Genomic DNA, 22690 nt, shown 5'->3' on the forward strand with positions numbered 1-22690 from the left:
TGAAATAAAAAGGAAAAATTTGTTTCTAATTTTCATACAGTGGTAGAAAATATTTAAAAAAATTTCGATTTGTCATAGAAAAGTGAAGAAAACTACCTGGAAAGTAGGAATTTTAAAAGTTGAAAATTTTTTTTAACATTTATTCTTAATAAGCATGGTAAACAAGAAATCAAATATATAAGGTACATAAAGTCTTTATTTCCATTTTTTATTCGAGACCTCAAAAGAAATACTGTATTTTTTTAAATTATTTACTTCAAACTTAAAAAAGACGAAGAATTTTCGCATAAATGTTCTTGAAAACTGCAATTTATTTATTTCCAGAAAAGAAATATAAAAAAAATATGTTCTAAATAAAAGTTATATAAAAAAGAAAAAAAATTATTTATCTTTCAAAAAAGGAAATTTTTAATAATAATAATAATAATAAAGCATTTATTTAGCATAAAAAAGCTACATATAAGTACAAGTTTGCCTTATTAATCTTATACCAATAGTAGAAATAGAAAAAAAAACTTTTTGTAAATTACATTTGTAAATATGTGAAAATTAAATAAAAAGTGTAATCTATGTACAGGACATAAACAAAAAGAAACAAGAATAAACCTACAGTACCTAATTTAACAAAAACATTATTAATACAAATTACAGTTATCTAAAAGAAATTTTTTTAGGAGCCTTTTAAACTGGTTTAGATTATCACTTTTTTTTATTATCACAGGTAATTTGTTAAATTCAGATAATCCCTTATATAAAACCGAGTTTTGCATTTGGGTCGAATTGCACCGTTCCAATATAATAAAATCTGTACGATTTCTCGTATGATAACTATGGATATCACTAAATACCTTCAATCCATCACACAAATAGTTAGGTAACAAATTATGTTTAAGTTTAAAAACAAACAGATACACATTAAATAAAACCCTTTGCTTCACAGACAACATATTCAGAACATTCAACATACATTTAATTGGCGTTTACAAACTACATTTTAAAATTTGTCTCATAGCTGTGTTTTGTATTTTCTCCATTTGGTTTATTTTATACTGAGGTAGATTAAATAACAAAGTCGAACTGAATTGTAAGTATGGGAGAGCAATAATATTATAGAGTTGTAGTTTTGTATGCATGCTTAAGTTTTTACGTATTCGAGTTAAACGTTAAGTTATAAAACCGACTTTTTTTGAAATATTTTTTAAAATTTTTCTTGAATTTATACCTACTATATTACCCTTTCCTTAAAATTGAAAAAGTACACTAGATTTTTTTAAAAAAATATCAGAATTTAAACTTTTCAGTTGGCAATTCGACCAAAAATTGCTGAAACAATATAATTTTCATACAAAAAATTAAACTAAATTAAACAGTTATTTTACGGGAATAAAAGACTTTGTACAAAAATATTTTGCAAACTTTTTTCTTCATTGTCTCCTTTCCTTTTAAAAAATGGAGAGAGAGAAATGTGAAATGAGAAATAGAAAAGACCAGTTAGCCAGGATAAAAAGACCAACTCATGCCATTCACTTGTTTCGCTTCCTAGAATATACCCAGAACGTTAGCGGAATATAACTCCATTTTGAGTAACAACATTCTAAGAACGACATTAATATTCCTCATATGTCTAACGGGCACGTCCACCCTATATAAAATAACCGGTTGACAATCGTTACCAGCAGTGTATATAATATGCATCGTTTGTCTACAATCGCACTCTTAATACAATATAACAACATATGGCATTAAAACCACTTTCTCTACATATTATCCTTGGCATTACGGTTCCAAGACAATTATTATCTATGCCGAGCGTATATGTGTTGCATATTCTGCAGTAGCACTGTACATTCACATAGACACAGTTTTTTTTTCAAGCTTAATTAAGAGCAAGATGCGTTTTACTTTTAAGCTCTCAAGGTTAAAAGAAAAACTAAATTATTTTAAGAGAAATACAAGCTTAATGGGTTGTAGGTACTAAAAATCAACGCCCCAGACGTATTTCTTTTTTAAAAACCATCTCGCGTTATCCGAATAGGGTGTTCTCGTTTAATGGATAATAAAACCCATTGTAATTGGTTATTTTACGTTGGTTTTATATGGTCGACCTCAATTTTATTTACGTAATTATTTTTCGAAGGCTTTATCTTAAGAATTTTGAGGGACGAATGGTGATATTTAACTACCCTAGCGGAGACGTTTTATGTGTTATGTTAATGACGGTTTAATGTGTTTGAAGAAGTGGGACACATTTTCAATTAAAATTAATTATTACTCTGACTAAACTTATGTCGAAATTTTTCATATAAAAATTTAGATAAAGAAACATAGTAAGATTTTCACAGTTTTTCAAATCAATAATGTCTTTCAATTTTTTTTCAGTTAAAGTTGGTGTAAAGGAAAAATTGCAAATTTGAACGAAAATCCGAAAAAAAAGTAATTTGTAAAAAAATTGAAAGGTTGTCTACTAAAGACTAAAAAGTTTTACTACTAAAAGAATTATCATAAAATTGTGTTTTAATAGAAATATATTTGTAAAAAAATGTTTCATGGCTTTTTTTATCTAAATTAGCTTATCCAGTTCCATAAAAAATACCATAATTCTGCTGTTATTATTAACGAAATCTTAAACTACTATACAGAAGCGAGATAGTAAAATCATACTTATTTGAGAGAGCCTTATATGCAGTAAACCAATTTTTTATTCATACATAATCATAATTATCTTACATACTGAATTATTATTATTATTACAAAAAATAATATATATTTTCGCACTACTATCTTAATCGTTATTAAATTATAAGATCATTATTAATAAAATTATACACTTATGCTTTTTTATATTGTATAAATATGTAATATATGTAAATATTCTTTCTTTTTTTGTACTGTGTTTTTTTTTCTCTTTTTTTAAGTTTATTATTCCAAATTTTATTTTTTTCAAATTTTGTATATTACAGTATTTTTGAAAAAGTGCACTGGTTCTAAGTAATGAGGCAAAAACTAAAAAAAGTTCGAAATTCTCCAAGGAATTTTTGTTTTAATTATATTTTTTTCATGAAAATTTTCCTTTTTGTGAGAATTTCATTAGTTTTTGGGGAAATTTGTTGTTTTTGTATGTAGCTATTTATACTAAATAAAGATTATTATTATTATTATTATTATTTTTATTATTATTATTATTATTATTATTATTATTATTATTATTATTATTATTATTATTATTATTATTATTATTATTATTATTATTATTATTATTTTTAGTAAGGATGTTACAGACAAAATGAGAAGAAAATATTTCTCAATAAGTCATAGCGTAAAATTTAAAAAAAATATCCTTGACTCGAGTGTTAAGTTTTGATTTTTTTTCTCTTTTTTTATATTTTCTAAATTTTATTGTTTTTCATTTTGTATATATTCTAAAAAAATGCATTGCTTCAAAGAAATGAGGCAAAAACTAAAAAAGTGCGAAATTCGCCAAACAATTTTTGTTCTAATTATATTTTTTTTGATGAAAATTATCCTTTTTGTCAGAATTTAATTAGTTTTTAAATTGCTCTAACTTCTGAATAATTGGTGCTAAAATAATAGTATTTTTTTCAAAATGTTGCAATTTTTATCATTTTTAATTTTGTATATAATAGTAGTTTTTAAAAAACTCTCTGTTTCATAGTTATGTGACAAAAACTGAAAAAAGTGCGAAATTTTCCGAGCAATTTTTCATTAAACTATAATTTTTTTACATAAAAAAAAATCGTTGTTTTAGAGATTAATTAAATTTTTATATTACTCTAATATTCGAACAATTATCGTTATACCAGTAATTCATTAATAAATTTCTAGTGGATTCTATAGGGAGTATTAGGTCTGGGAAAAGCCTTGGACAGTTTAGATTTTTAACTACGGAAAGTTTTGGAAAAAAATAAACAAGTATTATTTAATAAGACACAAACCATAAAAAGAAAAAAAATTGCAAATTTAGTCACATAATAAATAACGAAAAGAAAATATAAGCTTCTTAAACAGAATAGAAAAGGATATAAATAGCATCAAACTATACTACCTGATACAATTCCTTGTGATCATTTGGATCAAACTTCCATAATCCAAAGTGGAAGTTCTGGATTTACTCTAAGTTCTAAATCCCAAATTGTTTTTGAATTATCTGAAAATTTTAGAGATTTGCAAATAAAACCAGGTTAAAAAAAAGTGTAATAAAACTGTCTAAAAGAAATAAACGATAAAGTTGTTCTGTCTGGAAGATCGTGACAAAATCACAGAAACTGCCTAAAAAATGACTCCCGCTAAGAAAATATGAAACTTCTGAATCCTAAATTAAAGATATTATTACAATAGGTCAAGCTTATACTGATAAAGAAAAGATACAATACTGGATTTCAGAATCTTACAGACAAAATGAGAAGAAAATATTGCTCAATAAGTCATTGCGTGAAATTAGAAAAAAAATATCCTTAACGTGAGTGTTAAGTTTTGATTTAAAATATAGGGATGATTGAGGATAAAGAAGTATGTGTTTGAAAGTTTAGGGAAAATTAAGAGAAAAAAATTTTTCTTAGCAAGTTAAAAGTGCTTTAGGCATTTTTAAAGTCGACTTATCGCTCTCCTAAATAAAATAGAAGACATATAAATAAATAGAAGAGCACTTACAAGAACCTGCTTAAAAAAAGACTCTGATTTTTCACACAGTTGGGCGCCAAAGTTCCTATGGATGATCCTACCAACTGCGCCGCCAAAATGTACAAGATAAAGTGACTTTTTTATGAGCAAAGAATATGATTGCACCAAATATTAATGACAGGCAGGTTTTCTGTGAAAAATCGTAAATAATCAACACAGGTAGGAACCAAAGTTCTTATGGAAGGTCTTGCTGACTGCGCTACCTATTAATATAGAACATAATGGCTTTTCTCGTGGAAAAAATAAGAAAATTATTGCAAATTATATTAACGTGTTTGTGTCATTTGTCTCCCATGGAACGCAGAGTCTAGGTCTATGAGGCTTCATTTCAAATGCTTCAAGACGATTAATTAATGGTTGCTGCTTTTAAGGTCCAAATTTCTGCCCCATAAAACAGTATTGATTTTTGGAGGAATTTTATGGGACTAAAAGAATTCTCCTTAAATTAAAGCGATATTGCCTCAATATTTCCAGAGGTTAGTTATTGAGAACCTTATGTTTCTTTAAGCTGGTGGTATTTTGTGTCTTTGATACTTACGTTATCTTAGTGATGTCGGAAGTGGATGACTTCTTCCAGGCACTTGAGTGCTTTCTACTAGCTAACAAAGAGTACATAGAGCATTAGGTTCAAGCGCCTAGAAAATGGTTTTTATTTCTTTACTATTAAGGTTATACTAGTGAGGTTTAGATAGGAGTGGATGACTTCTTCCAGGCAGTTTAGTGTGTTCTACTGGCTGAAAAAGACTACATAGAGCACCAGGTTCAGCCGCCTGGAAGAATGTTTTTAGTTATTTTTTTATTGAGGTTATTTTAGTGACTAATTTGAGGTTATATTAGAGTCTAGATAGGACAAAATAAAGATAAAAACTCCAAGTCACGGTCTCATTAAATATATATAATTTTATACACTAAACGTGTTTCGCTCCTATCGGAGCATCAGGCCTAGTTCGACACCTACACAGTTATTAGACTATACAAAATTCTTCATAATTGAAACTTATTCAGTAAGATAGATAATTATAATGTCTACAATGTGAACCTAGACGAGATCATCATCAAGCTCTCCTTAAGATTAAAGCGACAATTTAAATAGATTTATAAGCGTTTTTAACTAAAAAAGAACAAGTATACATTATACCCACTAAAGTTATGCATAATTTATAATAAAATCTCTTTAGTAGCTCTCTAAACATATTTTTATTATTGAATAATCACACATTTAAACGTTCATTCAATCGGTTTCTCGAGTTTCCTGCACAAACTGTCTTAAATCTAGGGCAGTATAACAGATTGGTACTGTTCTCCGAAGCCATGCATGGGCACACGGTCGTGTTATACTCGTGATCTACATATTATTGTTGTAGTTTGATAATGTCCATATTTAACATAATTAATCTTATTGGTAATGATCTTTGATCCGCTCGCTGCAGCTGGGCTCTCTTATAATTTCGTTACGAAATAGGTAGCGGCATAAGTGGGAGATAATTAGCGATTTAAATTACTTTAATTAAGTTGAATCGTTTTTGTTACTTGAGGTTTGTTGGAATTTTATTGTGTGAGCTTATTCTGAGGTTTCTCTTCCTTGTCGCCTACTTCTTCTTGCCTCTCAGCTTGTCTTCTAATTGAGGGATTTTTCTACATTAAGTCAGTTGATCTAAAGCTTCTAGAAGGCTTTAAATGGTGATCTTAGAGGATGTTTTATTATTATTGTCTATTATTATTGGTAACCTTACTTTTTTTTTTGAGATTGATGGTCAGATTTACCTTTACCTAAAGGCTGGGCACATCCTTTTGGTTTTTTTGTAGTGTGGGCTTGTTTGTTAATAGTTTATTTCTTTGAGAATGTGCATAGACTTCTCTTTCTATCCAGATAAATACTAAGCTAGGCTAATAGAAGCTAATGGAGCGATATGCCCTAAAAGTTGCGAACAATAATCTGGTTTGCTGATTCTTTTAGTGTTGTAGAAGTATAGGCAAAACGGCTAGAAACATTGGTTTTTCTAGTTTCCTTACTCATTATTTACTTCTTCTACAATTTTCTCTTGATCTTTTTCTTCTTTTGCTAACTCTTTTTTAATATACATTCTTTTTCTTTTAATGTGGACTGCCTAAAATAAGCTTCTTAAAGAGTTTTTTCTTTGAATCTTATTAAATCAGCGGATTGTTCTTGCGTCCATATGTGACTTTTTCAAGACTTATAGGATGAGGGAAGATTCTTCAAGATAGATTGATATGCACTTTGCTGAAAACTCCTCTTTTGGTTGCTTCAATTTCACGAATACTACTATTACTCTTCTTCTTTTTCTTCTTGTTCTCCTCTTCTTATTGTCTGTATTCTTTTTCGTCTTCTTTACCTTCTTCGCTGTCTTCTTCTTTATCTCTAAGGCATGTGCTCATCCCTTGGGATTTTTTCCAGTATTGTAGGCTTGTTTGTCAATAATTTGTCTCTTGAAGAGCGTGCGTATACTCATGCTCCGGCAGATATAATACAGCGATATGCTTTAAAAGTTGAAATCGTTATTCTTAGTTTCATTAAGAAAAGAACATTCCCTCTGCTTTGAACTAAAGGGACTTTGGATAGTTGATATAAAGACCAGATGTCATAGGGCCTTAGTGGTGAAATAAATGACTATTTCTTATTATTCTTCACCTTCTTCTTCTACACCTTCCTCCCTCAAGTATTTTTTCCTTAAACATTAGTCTTCTAATCTCCATTACGAAAATTTTAGTCAGCTGGTTCAAAATCATCAAAAGACTCTTTATATTTAGTTTAACAGCGACTCGAGTCTTCTTTTTTATGGAAACAATAACTTTAAGCTTTTCTAGTTAATAGTCAGGCTGTATTCCCAACAAATTTATAGAACTTCCATAGCATTATAACCTTAAAATCCCAAGTACTCGACATGCTTTAAAAGTAAGTTTAGAAGTATTGAATAAGAAAATCTTGCTTCAGATTTTAGCAATTAATAGATGCAGCAAAGATGTTATAACTTAAGAACATAAAATTCGAGAAGTTTCGAGTATAGTTGTTCTTCGTTAGCTAGTATCATCAGCATTGATGTATATGTGTGTCATATTGCTTGGAGGTCAGCACTCCAACGTTGTTTTTCACTTGCTGCCGAAGATAAGGTTTCTTAAGAGCTTAAGAGCTTTTTCCAATCAACTCATCACTACTTCATTGCTTTTATAGTTAATAATTAAGCTACATTAACAATACATTACTTTAATGCTAGTTGGCTAGTGGAGATCTTCTATAGCCTTATACACTTATCAGGATGGTTCTTTTCAGATTGGTTATAAATGAAATGTTCATCCATTTATAGTTTCGGGAGAATATGTTAAGAAAGCCGAAACACGAAATATTTCAAGCCTGTTAATTATATCTTTTAGTATTGTAGAAGTATAGGCAGAACAGTGAGAGGTATTATTTTACTCCACTTTTCTTACTAATATTTTACTTCTTCTGCAATTTTCTTTTACTCTTTTTCTTCTTCTGCTCACCGTTTTAAGGTGTATTACTCTTCTTTTACTTCTACATCGATTGTCTTAACTAAGCTTTCTAAACAACGTTTTCCTATTGAATCAGCGGATTGTCCAGGAGACTTTATAGAATTTATATAATATTGATTTCTTTTATAGAATGAAGTGGTATTGGCAAGTCTCTCAAGATGGATTAGTAATCACTTTGCTAAAAACTTCTCTTTTAGTTGCTTCAGTTTTATCAATACTAATTTTACTTATTGTTCTTCTTGTTTTCCTACTTTCTTATTCTTCGTCTTTTTTTTCTTCTACTTTCTAAAGAAATCTTCTTCCAGATTTCTTTCAGTAGTGTAGGCTTATTTGCTAATATTTAATCTTTTAGAGAGCGTACGTAGGTTTTTCTTCATGTCTAGGTAAATAATAAGCTAAGAAAATGGGCCTTATGCTTTAAAATTAACAAGACCATTATTGGCTCTAGTAGGAAGTTCTCGTTCGCTCTACTTTCTATTGCACTGAGTTTGGGTAGATAATATAAAGACCATATAACTTAAAGACTACCAATGTTATTAATTACCAATGAGACTACTACTTACTAGTCTTTCTTATTCGTTCTTCAAATTTAGAGCTATAGTGAACTTACACAGCATTATATCCTTTTCTACAACTCATCATCTTCAGTCCCCTTTTGCGTTCTTCACTTTGTCCAAGCAGAGCTTCAAAATCCTAAAGGAGTGATATGCTTTAAGAGTCAATTGTTAAAGAGTTGTTTTCAAGAATTTATTAAATACCACCCATTTATAGTTTCTGGAGAATATTTAGAAAAGGTAGACGCATCTAATATTTCTTGCGTGTTGATTCTTTCAGTGATGTAGAAGTATAGGCAGAAAGGTGAGGAACATTGGGTGCTCAGCAATTGCAGTTTTCTCACTCATATTGTACTTCTTCTACCATTTTTTTTCACTCTTATTCTTTTTCTGCTTACTATTCTTAAGGTATATTCTCTTTAAAAATAAGCGCCTTAAAGAGCTTTTTCTTTGACTCTTATTGAATCAGCGGATTATCCTTTGTCACTTTTTTTAAGACTTATAGTATGGGGTGGTATTTGCAAAATATGTTCTTCAAAATAGATTAGTACTGATTTCTGTTTACTGCACTTTCTTAACTGCTACTTCTACTTTCTCTTCTCCTTGTTCTTGTTTTTCTTCATCTTTTTTTCTTTTTCGTCTTTTTTCGCGGTAGAGAGCAGGTTCTATGAGAGGTGCTGAAGTTTTCTTTTCTATGTGGGGTACCGTTAAATTTTTGTCTTTAAAGGTTAGGCTGTGTTGTCACTACATTTCTTCAATTATATTAATAAAGCTGGATGTACTGGTAAGATCTCCATTATTTCCTTTTAGATTATTAATAAATGGGGTAGCATTGGTAAGCAATAGTTTTTAGTTATCATTAAGCTTAGTACAGACATATTCGCTTCAATCTACTACAAACTTCATATACTTATAAGGGTAGACCTGACTTATCTGGTTCCCAAAAAGGTCATTTTATCAAGAGAATAATGTAAAACTGTGCCTTAATAATTAAATTTAACACAATAGAGCCCCGGGAGTCCTCATTTGTTGAAGAAGTCTGATTAACTGGCCTTCTAGTTGTGTAACTGTATTTATTTACTTTGACTTGTATATTTGTAATTTTTTTTGGGTAACTATTAAACCTCTTATTTATTGTTATTATTATTATTATTATTTTCTTCTTTCCAGGACGCTACCTAAAATGCGTGGACACGCGCGGCGACACCATTTTGTTAGGTCTCGAGCAGCGCGGAAAGTTTTCCGCGCTTGCGCGTGAGGACAACATCAGTGGCGTCCATACGGCCCGGAATCTTCTTAGTAAACGGCTGCCGTTGACTGTACGATTAGTGCACGGCACTGCCCCCAGAGGTCTTAAGAGTCCCAGTCATTTTGTGCCAGAACTTAGGTGAGTACATTGTAATAAGAAATATACTTTTTTTAAAGGAAGTCTTTTTTTTCACAAAATAAAATACCAATCTTGATTCAAGAGTAGCGCCTTTCAATGAGATTTCTCATAATCATTGGATTCACACTTATCTCTAACATTTCGTTTTGATGACAGGTTGGCATTTTATTTTGAGGAGAAAACTTCTTACTAAAAGAGAATCTTCCTTATTAATTATTTACTCCACTTCCAAAATGGACTTCTTTAATAAAAAATTAGTACATTGTGTCCCATCTTTTTTTATTTTTTGATATGACCTTTAAAAATAAACATTTTCCATCCAACTCTACCCTTAACACATATTTATCTTTTTCTAAACTATAAAAGTAATACATGTTCTTTCTCTTTTTAGGTTATTATCAATTTACGAAGAAGACCATGTCTTCGCTCTTCCCTTACAAAAGGATTCGCATAGTGTAACAGCCTTACCCTTGGCTGCACCTTTAAAATTATTAAGGACTAAAAACGAGGAGCAATTAAGAAGTATGAATGAATTTAATCGATTAGTGGATAAGTGTATGAAGTTGGTGGCTGAAGTGGCAGATAGAATACAGGTAAACCATTTTTTTATTACCGAAAAAAAAACTGCTATAATTTAATATTTCCGAACTTCGATCCGTGTTCTGGAAATTGGGTGTTTGCCAAAGCGATAACTCTCGGTGCCATAAATAATACGTTTTACGGTGTTATGCTGGAGCTAAAAGCTTTTCGGTTTAATTGCGATGGGATTTCGGGAATAACTGGTTTAATGCTGAACTAATTCTACTATTTATATAAGAATAATTATTAGTGAAACGAATCTGCGTTTATAGCATAGGTAAATTCAGAACCGGCCCTTGAAATTATTTGAAAAAATCTCACTAAGAACAACTATTCTCTATCTGTTTAAACCGATGTATATTGATCGGTTAACACACTAAAGTCGCGTTTGAGAATTAAATAGAATCATTATACATTATCAAGTAATCAGTTATGGCTGTGAGTAAAAACTCGATATTATTTAAAGAAAAAAATATTAAAACTATCATGAAAACTAGTTAAGTAAAGCACACTTATTGCAATTTTTACCTATATAATATTATTTTCAATGAACAAAGTTTTTAAATTTGACAATCTCTTTTGGGACGTAGTTGATATTAGTAACCCATTACCGACAGTTACAGAACTAGTTAGTAAAATACGAAGTGCTGTCCATATATTTAGAACCATGTCTTGCCAATTACTTTGATTTATAAACTGAAGACCTTTTATTGGCTTTTTTTCTTTAATAGCGGTTTTTAACTAACTGGTTCCTCAACTAATCCAATATCCATTAAGACTAATTTTTCACCATCTGTAAAACACATTTGCAAATCCGCAAACGCTCTGTTCAATTCGCGCTTTTGAAGAATTAATTTTAGATTATAAAGAAATGACCATCTAACATTAAATTTTGATAGTTAAACAAATCAACTATCTAACGCATTATGTCTTGTATCTTCATTGGCTAGAACACATTTACTATAAAAAGAGTTTGTAGATCTGATGGTGTTCTTGATCTTGATCTTCATTCTTAAACATTTTTTTCTTTCTGCGGGCTCTTACAATCCTTAATATTGGTTCAACTCTAGCTTGGGAATTAACTGTTACTCAGGCAGATAGATAATTTCTAGTTCTTCAGTAATTAGAAAGATTTTTTTTTAGCAAAGAACTTTTTTATGATAACTCTTGAACCCGCGGTAGTATGAACCTCCGGTACTTGGCTACACACTAAAATTTCCCCGATGGGTGGTACCAGTTGGTTCCCTGCGGTCTGCTCTGTTGCAGTCCTATTATACATCACAGGTTTACTTCCGCATGTTCTTCTATGAAGTCCAGTATTTTGCCCAATGGTGTAGTTCTCTGGTAAAAGTTTCTGCTTGAACGCTTTGCAGAATCATGAAATGTGAAGAGTGGTGTCTTTGTCTTCCTCACAACCTCTACATAGCGGTATATCTACTTTCCCGAGTCTATATAGGTGTTTTCTGCAAGGTACATGGCCTCTGTTACCTTTCCCTGCTACCTTTTGCAATTGTTGCCTAGAGTGCTCCAGTATGTTTTTACACTTCCTCAGTAAGGGCTGGTCAAAAGCTGTTTGGAGAGGTCAAGCTTTGGCAGTTGTTCCTAGTAGTTCTTATGCTCATGTTGCAATCAGTGTATGATATCCCTTTTGCAGGTTTTATCGCTGACACAGCATACTGGTTCTGGGCCTGTTGCTGGCCTTTTTCATTGCAAGTTGGATTACCTTCTTATTCTTCATATTCTGTGGTAGGATTATCTCTGACCTGTTTTGCTTTTTAGCTTATACCAGGAGATCCATTCAGCATTTTTGTAGAGTTTTTGAATTAGTGTTAAACTATCCTAAAGCGGTTGTTGCTACTTGGTCTCCGAAAATGATTGCGACAGTTCGGTCTCCATTTGCCTTCTTCTTATCAGTTGAACACAGATCCGGGTACTGAGTGACATACGTAAGTCTGTTGCTTCCAGACCTAGATTCAGTGGAATAGCGGATAGGAGGCGTTAGGAAAGTGCATATTTTTATATTGCATACAGTATTATTGCATCACACTATTGACGTGAAGAAGAATATCATACCAGGTTATAATTGTAACAATTTACTTGAACTTGACTGGATGATCTGACTTAAAGATAAGTCTTCTGATGTTACAAGGGCGCCATTTGCTTCCGAAACCGAACTTTACCTGTAGCAAACTGCAGCTAAACTTAATACTACATTTTTTAACGAGTTTCTCAAACCTTTCTTACCGATAATCCTTCGATATGTTTGGATATAACTACCCACTGTTTTGTTGATCCTGAGAATAGAACCAATATACTTTGGAGGAATCCAAATAAAGAAACCGATTTTACCTATGTTTTGTTTGCATCTGCTGTAATCAAGTTTAAGATATGACAGCCACATTGTTTGAAAAATGCTCATGGCATTGATTAATTTTTACACACCTTTGTGTCTTCCTACCACATTAGATCTATTGTCATATCTCTGACCTCTGACTGGGACAATCATTCATATCCAAACCGAAGTCTTCTACAATGTCATTAAGAAAAAGACTAGTGAGTCCAACTTCTCTAACCGGCTTGTAAGGTACGAAACATTGAACATTTTTTGCATTAACAAAGCGCAATGTCAAATATAATTGTTCTACGTGGCTTACAAGGGGTATGTCATCCAATGAAAAATATTTGAATTTTTTAACCATACATAAAACGTCCTCATTCCCAAGTAATTCAATAAACCCGTTTTAAATTCGGTTACTAAAATAACAGACATGAGTCACGTTATTGTCAAAGCTGCGCAGATGCTTTGATATAACAGGGTCAAATTTACCAAGTAGTTGAACTAGACCCAATAAATGTCCATTATTTGGAATATAAAGCGTTTCACATCCAGAGCTTCCTCTAAACAATACATTATTGCCGGTAAGAAAGAACACAATAGTGTAACGGTAAAAACCGAAATACCAGCTGATTTCGGAATAGCATACCGCACGACGTCTCGAAAGTTAGCGAGAATTTTCCGGAACAGCGTTCTGCCGAGTATATAAGAAGCCGCATCGCCAACGGAAGTCAGTTCAATAAAGTAAAGTATGGACTATTGGCGCGAGATTTAAATCAGATATAAATCGTTGTAAATAAATACGATAGAAATTAATATTTCGAGTAGTATTAAATGATTGTGTTTTGTAATGAAGGTGTGTAAATAATTTAGTTGACTATTTTGAATTGCTTTAATGCACACCTAACGAACGAGAAAAACGCTACAACAGACGTTCGAGAATAGGAGCCTAATGTATTTTCTCAACTTTTATTTTTTTGCGACTGTTTGTCTATACCGCTAAAGTTTTTTAATCGTATTAATGCTTCTATCCAACTTTGTATAGCGTGCTGGTGATCTGATTATATTTAGTGCATTTTCAGATGCATTGATAAATGTCTCCAGTCGTTAAATCCTTCTTTTTCCAAATTGGATTGAGATCGTTAGGTTGCAGCAAAAACAATATACCTTACATGCAGCTTTTCATTAGACAGGCCATGTTCGTAAATAGGTTTTTCCATTTGACATTATTCTTTTCAAGTATTTTTTAAAAACTGGTGACCAATCCTTTATTTTAGGGTAATTTTCATTACTAATTTTGTTATTGATTTCAATAATTATTTTAATTGAAATTTTGACATAGTGACAATTGTCGTATATTATTTTCTTTGATCTAAGGTGATCCAATAAATATATTGACAGCTAAGGTAAAATAAAAATCCTGCAGTCTCCCTCCACTTATTTATTAAACATTTCGTGATTTAAAATTCTCTACATGTTTCGGACACAGTGGTGTCCATCTTCAGGGGGTTAAAGGTTTAAAATTGGTATTAGATATTATACGCAGCAGGGTTTGATTCCATATCAAAAAAACCCTCTATTTATTATTATTGTTTTTTTAAATTTGATTTTTTAAAATTTTGTTTATTTACATTCTGTGGTTGACAAACACAAAAAAAAACAATAATAATAAATAGAGGGTTTTTTTATATGGAATCAAACCCTGCTGCGTATATCTAATACCAATTTTAAACCTTTTACCCCTTGATGATGGACAACACTGGGTCCGAAACATGTAGGGAATTTTAAATCACTAAATATTTAATAAATAAGTGGAGGGAGACTGCAGGATTTTTATTTTACCTTAACCTACGACTCAACTGCAAGTATGGACTATTTCTTCACTATAGTGACATTGCAGTTTGTTTTAACGATTTTCTTCTGGACGATTTATATTAAAACAAGATTCTACTGTGTCCTGTTGAACTGGTTTTGACAAATTAGATTCAAACGTTTCAACCCTCAAAACTTTTGCAAGTGCTTTTGCTTTTGAGTTCTTAGCTTCTTCTTGTTCTTTTTGTCTTTTTTTTGTTTGTTTTGTAGACCAGATGTTGTTTTAATTTAATTTTCTTTAATGGAAGAGATATTATTTGTAAAGAATATTTCGTTAAAACGAATATTCGTTATATTATTTTAAGGATTTGGACATTTCGTCACATGATAAGGTATGCAAATTTTCAAATAATTTCAACTCGTTTATATGAGAAAACTTTTAATCTCACGTTTTTTCGATTTGAAATACAGGAATTTTTTAATAGATGCCAATATTATCCAAATAACTGATTTTAAAAACTTTGCTATTCTTGAAATCATTAAAGTATAAATATTTTTCTTCTTTTATTACTAACACGAGTTCGTTTTGAGATGTTTGAGCGGTGCCATGCATAACTTAATAGGACATAGTGAACTTCTTATGAGAAGTATTTATTAGGAAAACATGTAATCACAAGTCTTGAGTAAGACTTTGAAAGTGAGAGAAGTGACAAAGTTAAGATTGAGATCAGAAAGAGATAGAGAAAGGACAAAAGACAATATGAGTTAATCTCTCATGAAGATGCAAGGAACATTGCAATTGTTTCAAGAAAAATGATACAAAAAGATTTATTTTATTTTACAAGTTTATTTTGTACAAAAGAGTGATTTTCTAATTTTAACCTTTTTTTTCAGGTTCTGGATGGTAAATTAGGCGACTCCAAAAAGCAATCACCCACCCAACCGCCGGAACTTAAAAACGGTTTCGTTCTACGACGTAGCGCCTCCTCAGACTCGGCAAACCATCGAACGAAACACTCCCATCACCGTAAAGAAGAAAACAGGCTTCCGGTCTACAGTAAAGACTACGACGAAATCGATCAAATATACGACTACGTTCGAGGATTCGCTCCGTTACCGAAGAGCATACGGTCACCATTTAGTGATCCATCACCGTCACTTACGTCACATAGTTCTACTCCGAGTCATCCAGTATCAGATCTCACAAAACCCGAGCCACCTCCCATTGAAACTATACCGACGAAGAAGCAACAAGCGGAAAAACGGAACCGGAAGACTTCCTCGACTGTGAGGGAGAAGGAGGTGGTGAAGGTGCACCAGGTACATCAGAAAACTCCACCTGGTTTACCGAAATTGTACGTAAAGAATGGACATTCGCAACGGAGTAGACTGTTGAGGCAGAAGAGCGCTTCTCCGATGAAGGAAGCTCCTCCTAGTCCGATCTCAAAGAGTGGCTCGCCGATTTTTAATATTCGGTATAAGTCGCTCAATAATTTACAGGTGAGTTTTAGTTTTCTTGAAAATTTGATTTTTTGTTAAAAAGTGCTTTGCTAAGAAAGTATGGTTTCATGAATGATTCTCGCAGAATTTAAAATTTGCAAGTTTTTGAATAAAAGGTTTAGTAAAAATTAAAACAATATCGGAATGGTCAATCTACAGGGCGCATAAAAAAATTCATAAGTATAGTAAATACAAGAGCAAATTTAAAAGAAAAATTTAAAAATCATGAAAAAAAATATTAAAAAAAAAACGAATTAAAAAGATAATAGTACATTATTAATTATTAGATATATATTGATCAACATTCTTAGAACTTTTTATAAAAAAAATATTAGAAAATCCTTTCTGGCATATCATAGTCATATGACCAATTACACTATCGTAGCAGCTTATTTGAGTCACATGGTTGGTCTGTGAGATAGGAATATGCAACAGCAATGGATTTGGTTCTATACATGTAATAAATGGCTAGAAATATGTCATTGGTATGTAATTCATTAAAATGTGAACGGATTTTTTTAAAACCTGTCATTCAAAACACGAAATTTTTCAGAAATATACGGAAATTTATTTATGTTTAATTTTTGCAATTTATGCTTCCTTAAAGAATAACAAAGAAATACATATATTTAGGTAATTGGCAAATTTATATTTTTGTATCTATTTCTCATAGAAAACCCAAGAAAAAAGTATAGTTCTCATAAAAATTTAAAAAGAAAAATTTTAGAAAATCGAAGTTAACGAAAAATATATTTTAATAAAAGAAATTTGAAACCATAAAATAGGACTATAATATGCCTATAAATAATTATAATTATATGCTAAGAGCCTCCTAAAAATAAAGTATTATAAAATTCTAGCTGAATAAATTCATTTTCGGTAGTAATACACCAATTGCATTTACTTCTATGAATCTAATAAACATGTTATAGAAGTATTTCATATCAGGTATGTAGGTAATATTTCTTATATCTGATAAAGGAAAGAATAGTCAGAAGAGCAATTCGAAGATTATAATATATTCAACCTTGAAAATAATATAAAGGATGTAAAAGAAGAATGGTTCTTTGGAAAAATACCTAGAAAATTTTACTTTTTTTTCAAAATTCAGTGTAATGGACAAAATCTAATCTAATACGAGGTTTTCTGGAAACATATAAAAAAAATTATAATAAATTAATTTTACTTCAGGAAATTAAAAAGTAAAAAAACTGGTAAATATCAAAAAGATATATTTGAATTTTTTTGTAATAATTTTATAGATTATACACTATTTTAAATAAATATTCTGTTGCCAGTAAGATTTTTTTTCTTTTTATTATAATAATATTTACCACAACAGTGATTTAAATTTAGAGCCATCTAAAACCTATAAAAAATTATTATTTTTCAGTTTGACGTTCGATCTGCACCTAGTCATAATTTTTTTTTTATATTTATCACCACAGTAATTTTAATTATTTATTTTTTCTTCTTTTTATTTCTTCTAGTAATTTTAATTCTGGAAACATATAAAAAACATTATAATAAATTAATTTTATTTCAGGAAATTAAAAAGTAAAAAAACTGGTAAATATCAAAAAGATATATTTGATTTTTTTTGTAATAATTTTAAAGGTTATAGACTATTTTAAATAAATATTCTATTGCCAGTAAGATTTTTTTTCTTTTTATTATAATAATATTTACCACAACAGTAATTTAAATTTAGAGTCATCTAAAACCTGTAAAAAATAATTATTTTTCAGTTGAACGTCACAATCTGCGCCTAGTCATATTTTTTTTTTTAATATTTATCACCACAGTAATTTTAATTATTTAGAATTTTTTTCCGTCAATAAATTTATCTCAATAGTGATTTTAATTTAAAATAATTCAAGACTTGCTATGAAACAATTTTATTTTTCAGTTCTAAAATTCTAATCTTAAGTTGATTTAACAAAGGTAATTGGTTCGAAATTATTTAATTTCTTAGTGATTAGAAAATTCCACTTGTAAAATTAAACAGTGAGATTTATTTTAAATAATGAAAATATTTGTTAACCAATAGGGTCATAAAATATTAATCCTGGCAGTGATTTAAAAGATTTTCCTTTTAAAAATACTGCCTCATTTATGTAACTAAATGTTTTGCCTCTAATCCATTAAATGCGATAATTTTTTTTTATCCCGACTATGATTTTAAAAGGTTATTGATCCAAAACTAGTATCAGCAATTTTTTTTTCTTTTGATTTACTTGGAAAATAATAGCATATTTATCCTTGCAGTAATTTCAAAGATTCGAGAGTTCTTTTAACGCTTCACAACTATATTCCTATAATATTTATCATAATAGTGATTTTAATTATTTAGGAATTGCTTTAAAGATTTATTATCAGTATGCATTTTCCCAGTCAATAAATTTATCTCAATAGTTATTTTAATTTAAAGTGACCTAAGCTCTGTACAAAAAAAAACAAAGTATTTCTCAGCTACAAAATATTAATTTCAGCGGTGATTTAACAAGATTAATTGGTTTGATATTATTTACCTTCACAGTAATTACAAAACTTAATCAAAAAATGTCTTAACCCAACAGTGTCATAAAATATCCATGTTAGTAGCAATTTATAAGATTTTGCTAGATGTCACTGGTAAATAACTTTTTATCAATTATATGCTAAATGCAATTAATTATTATTTTTGTGATAATTTTAAAAGTTTATTGATCCTAAACCTAAGAGGTTCGATCTGTTAATATTTATATTTTTTACAAATATTTATCTTAACGGTGATTGTCAGAATCAAGGGATTGTTTTAAAAGTTTATTATAATGAGTACCCACTTTTTCAGTCAATAAATTTATCTTGACAGTGATTTTAATTTAAAAGATTATCGAACTAAGACCTGCAAATCGAACACTTTGGTTTAAGTTTTAAAATATTCGTATCAGCAATGATTTTACAGAAAAAAGCAAAATTTATATCCACAATAATTAGAGAGCTTAATTAGTGAAATATTTTTTAATCCAATAAATTTATATAATATTGACCTAGTGATTTAAAAGATTATAAGTGAATAACTGCTTAATAAAAACATATCAAATTCTATAGTAAATTCCATCAACCTAGTTAGTAAAAAAATATTTTATATTAACGATCTAGACAAACAATCTAACGGATTAAATATTATTCATCTTCATAGTGATTCAAAAAAATTAATATATAATCAGTGTAGTCTATTTTCAGCGATAAGTTATTTATTAAGCCAACAAGACCATAAAATGTTTATCTTGGTGGTGATTTCAAAGGTTTTTAGTATATTTATCTCGATTGTGATTTTTAACACTTATTTCAAATAAAAGGAGCTTGAGCAAAATAGATTTCTAAAAGAACAATATTATTTCATAATTATCATATAGCGCTTCTTAAAAAATATTTTGGTTTTATAAAGCATATCATTACGACAATTTTGTCATAAAATAAAGAGGTTTCTTTAATACTGCTATATAGCCGTTCTTACAACTGATATTATAGGGTAAAGGCACACTGTAAGGATATACATATTATAACAATTGTATAACGTCTTATATAATTCTCACAAAATTTTTTTAAAAGACTTTTATACAAATTATATTATAATTTCATAGCGATTTTATTACTCGTAATAGTTAGCCGTGATAGAGTAGTAGTATAGTATTTTAAAAAGTTTATAGGATAATTTTTTTTGTTGTTTAATAAAATTGGTTTATATTATCGTAACCTAAAATAAAATATTCATAAATATAGGTAAGTTGCGTTAATAAAATGAATTTGAGATTTAACAAGATAAAGAAATAGAAAGTGACATTAGCAATGCAAATGAAAAATACGCATATATCTTTCTGAAATTGAAAAAAAAAATTAAAGATTTGGGCAACGTCTTTCAATATTAATTATTCTTCATTCCGAGAGGTCTTCGGAATATGGAATCGGACTATTCCTAATCTTCTTCCTAGGATATATACGATATGGATTCAAGGATATTCCTAAATACTCTAAAAGAAGTGAATTTCAAAAGAAGTCTATACTATACAGGGTGTGTACTATAAAAACCTACAAACTTTAAGAGGTGATTAAACCAGTCATTTGCAACAAAAAAGTCGTATAACATTTTTTCGAAAAGTTAGTTGTTAGTTCTTCTGGTATTTAATATGTTTTGATTTTATCAAATTTCTTTGTTTTTTTCATATAAACAAGAATATCTCCGTTATTCCTACCACCACATAAAATTTAGATATACCATCTGAAAGAGAATTAAATTTGCTATAAGATGGGTATATTTAAGTTTTTAAGTAATTTTTTATACCGGGTGTTATCAGAAGTTAAATGTAACATTTGGAAAATGTGCAAAATTAGTGGTACCTTCTTCGTTGTCGTTTTTCTAAAATTTAGTAAATAAGGACATTTTTTTTTCAGCAAAAACTATTGCATTTAATATGCTATCCAATGATATACTTACTTTTATGATAGCTATTTGTTTTTACATCAATATCATGGGCAAAAGAAAGAAAACCACAAAAATTTTCAAATTTTATATTTCTTGATCTTTTGAGCACCAATGCGGTGAGTACTTGTAGATCTATCTTCCCTAACACAACAACTCCACAAATTTCCATTAGAGAAGCCGTAAATAAATAACATATCGCCATACTGTTCAGACGCTGTGGGGAAACTGGTTCCTTTCGAGGTTTGCGGATTAGAGAAGGTGGTCAAAATGGTCAACGCTGGAGACAAGAACCTGCGAACCCAAGAACCTGCTGTTACAGAAGATAGATCTAGAAGTACTCGCCGCATTGGTGCTGCATTAAGGATTCACCATTCCACTGTACATAGAGTTCTTAAAAGAAATAATTTGCATCCGTTTATTTAAAAAAAGTCCAGGATTTATTTCCAGTGGATGGTGAAATGAGGCTTCAGTTCTGTAGGTGGTACTTGAATAAGTTGCAAGAGTAGGGAACAGATCAAATATTTTGGACAGATGAAGCAACATTTACAAGAGCCGGAATAATGAATTTAAGAAATAACCATATATGGCATACAGAAAACCCTCATGCGACTGCTGTTTCACATTTTAAGTATGAGATAAGGGTCAACGTATGGATAGGATTAATGAAAGTCGCCTTTTCGGACCTGTAATACTTGTTGATCGGCTCAATTCCAATGAGTTTTCAAATTTATTAAATAATGACCTTGTTGACATTCTGGAAGAAATTCCCTTAGCCCCTAGATAGGAACTTTGGTTTCAAATGAACAGATGCCCAGTCCATAATGGCATAATTGTGCAAAATTCCTTAAATCAATGCTTTGGGGAGAAATGGATCGGAAGATACGGTCCAGTAAGATGGCCGCCCAGAAGCCCTAACCTTACGCCCCTTGACTTTTATGTCTGGGGCATATTAAAATCTAATGTTTATATTATTAACATTAATACTCGAGATGAACGAATTAATCGAATTAGTGTGTTGCAATGAAATGCGACAAAAACGCGTTGAACTTGAACGGGTAGTTGATAGTGTCAGAAGAAGATGCATCAAATGTATTGAACAAGAGGGAAGACATTTTGAACAATTGTTATAATTTTAGGTTTGTTTAATATAATTTTGATTTTTTAATTTTGGTCAATCAAGAAATATAAAATTTGAAAATTTTCACATTTTCTGGTTTTCTTTCTTTTGCCCATGATATTGCTGTGAAAACAAATAGCTATCACAAAAGTAAGTATATCGGAAAGCATATTAAATGCAGTAGTTTTTGCTGAAAAAAAACATGTCCCTACTTTAGGAAAATTTTAGAATTTAGAATATTTTACCAAATTTTAGAAAAACGACAACGAAGAAGATACCACTAATTTTGCACATTTTCCAAATGTTACATTTAACTTCTGATAACACCCAGTATAAAAAATTACTGAAAAACTTAAATATACCCAACTTATAGCAAATTTAATTCTCTTTCAGATGGTATATCTAAATTTTATGTGGTGGTAAGAATAACGGAGATATTTTTGTTTATATGAAAAAAAAACAAAGAAATTTGATAAAATCTAAAAATGTTAAATACCAGAAGAACTAACGACTTTTCAAAAAAATCTTATACGACTTTTTTGTTACAAATAACTTGTTTAATCACCTCTTAAAGTTTGGCGGTTTTTATAGTAGACACCTTGTATACTAGTTGAAAGCAACACATAACTAAATAGTTGTCTATTGCCGCGCATCACATAGGTTAAGCGATACTTCAGTTCTATTACGTAGTTCCCTAACGCGCTATTGGATAACATGGACATTTAACTTG

At 30.0% G+C, this 22690-nt stretch overlaps 1 protein-coding gene across 2 annotated transcripts in view; it reads left to right on the top strand.

Annotated features, from left to right (window-relative positions):
* Nucleotides 1–22690, top strand: part of LOC126735877 (uncharacterized) — a 137293-nt gene that overhangs the window by 108995 nt on the left and 5608 nt on the right. For both annotated transcript variants that reach the window (XM_050439971.1, XM_050439970.1), the window contains exons 4-6: nucleotides 9933–10149; nucleotides 10541–10742; nucleotides 15770–16375. In XM_050439971.1, the coding sequence (XP_050295928.1) occupies nucleotides 9933–10149; nucleotides 10541–10742; nucleotides 15770–16375 (1025 nt within the window). The remainder of the gene's footprint in view (nucleotides 1–9932; nucleotides 10150–10540; nucleotides 10743–15769; nucleotides 16376–22690) is intronic.

This window comes from Anthonomus grandis, chromosome 5, assembly GCF_022605725.1.
Source record: "Anthonomus grandis grandis chromosome 5, icAntGran1.3, whole genome shotgun sequence".
NCBI lineage: Eukaryota > Metazoa > Arthropoda > Insecta > Coleoptera > Curculionidae > Anthonomus > Anthonomus grandis.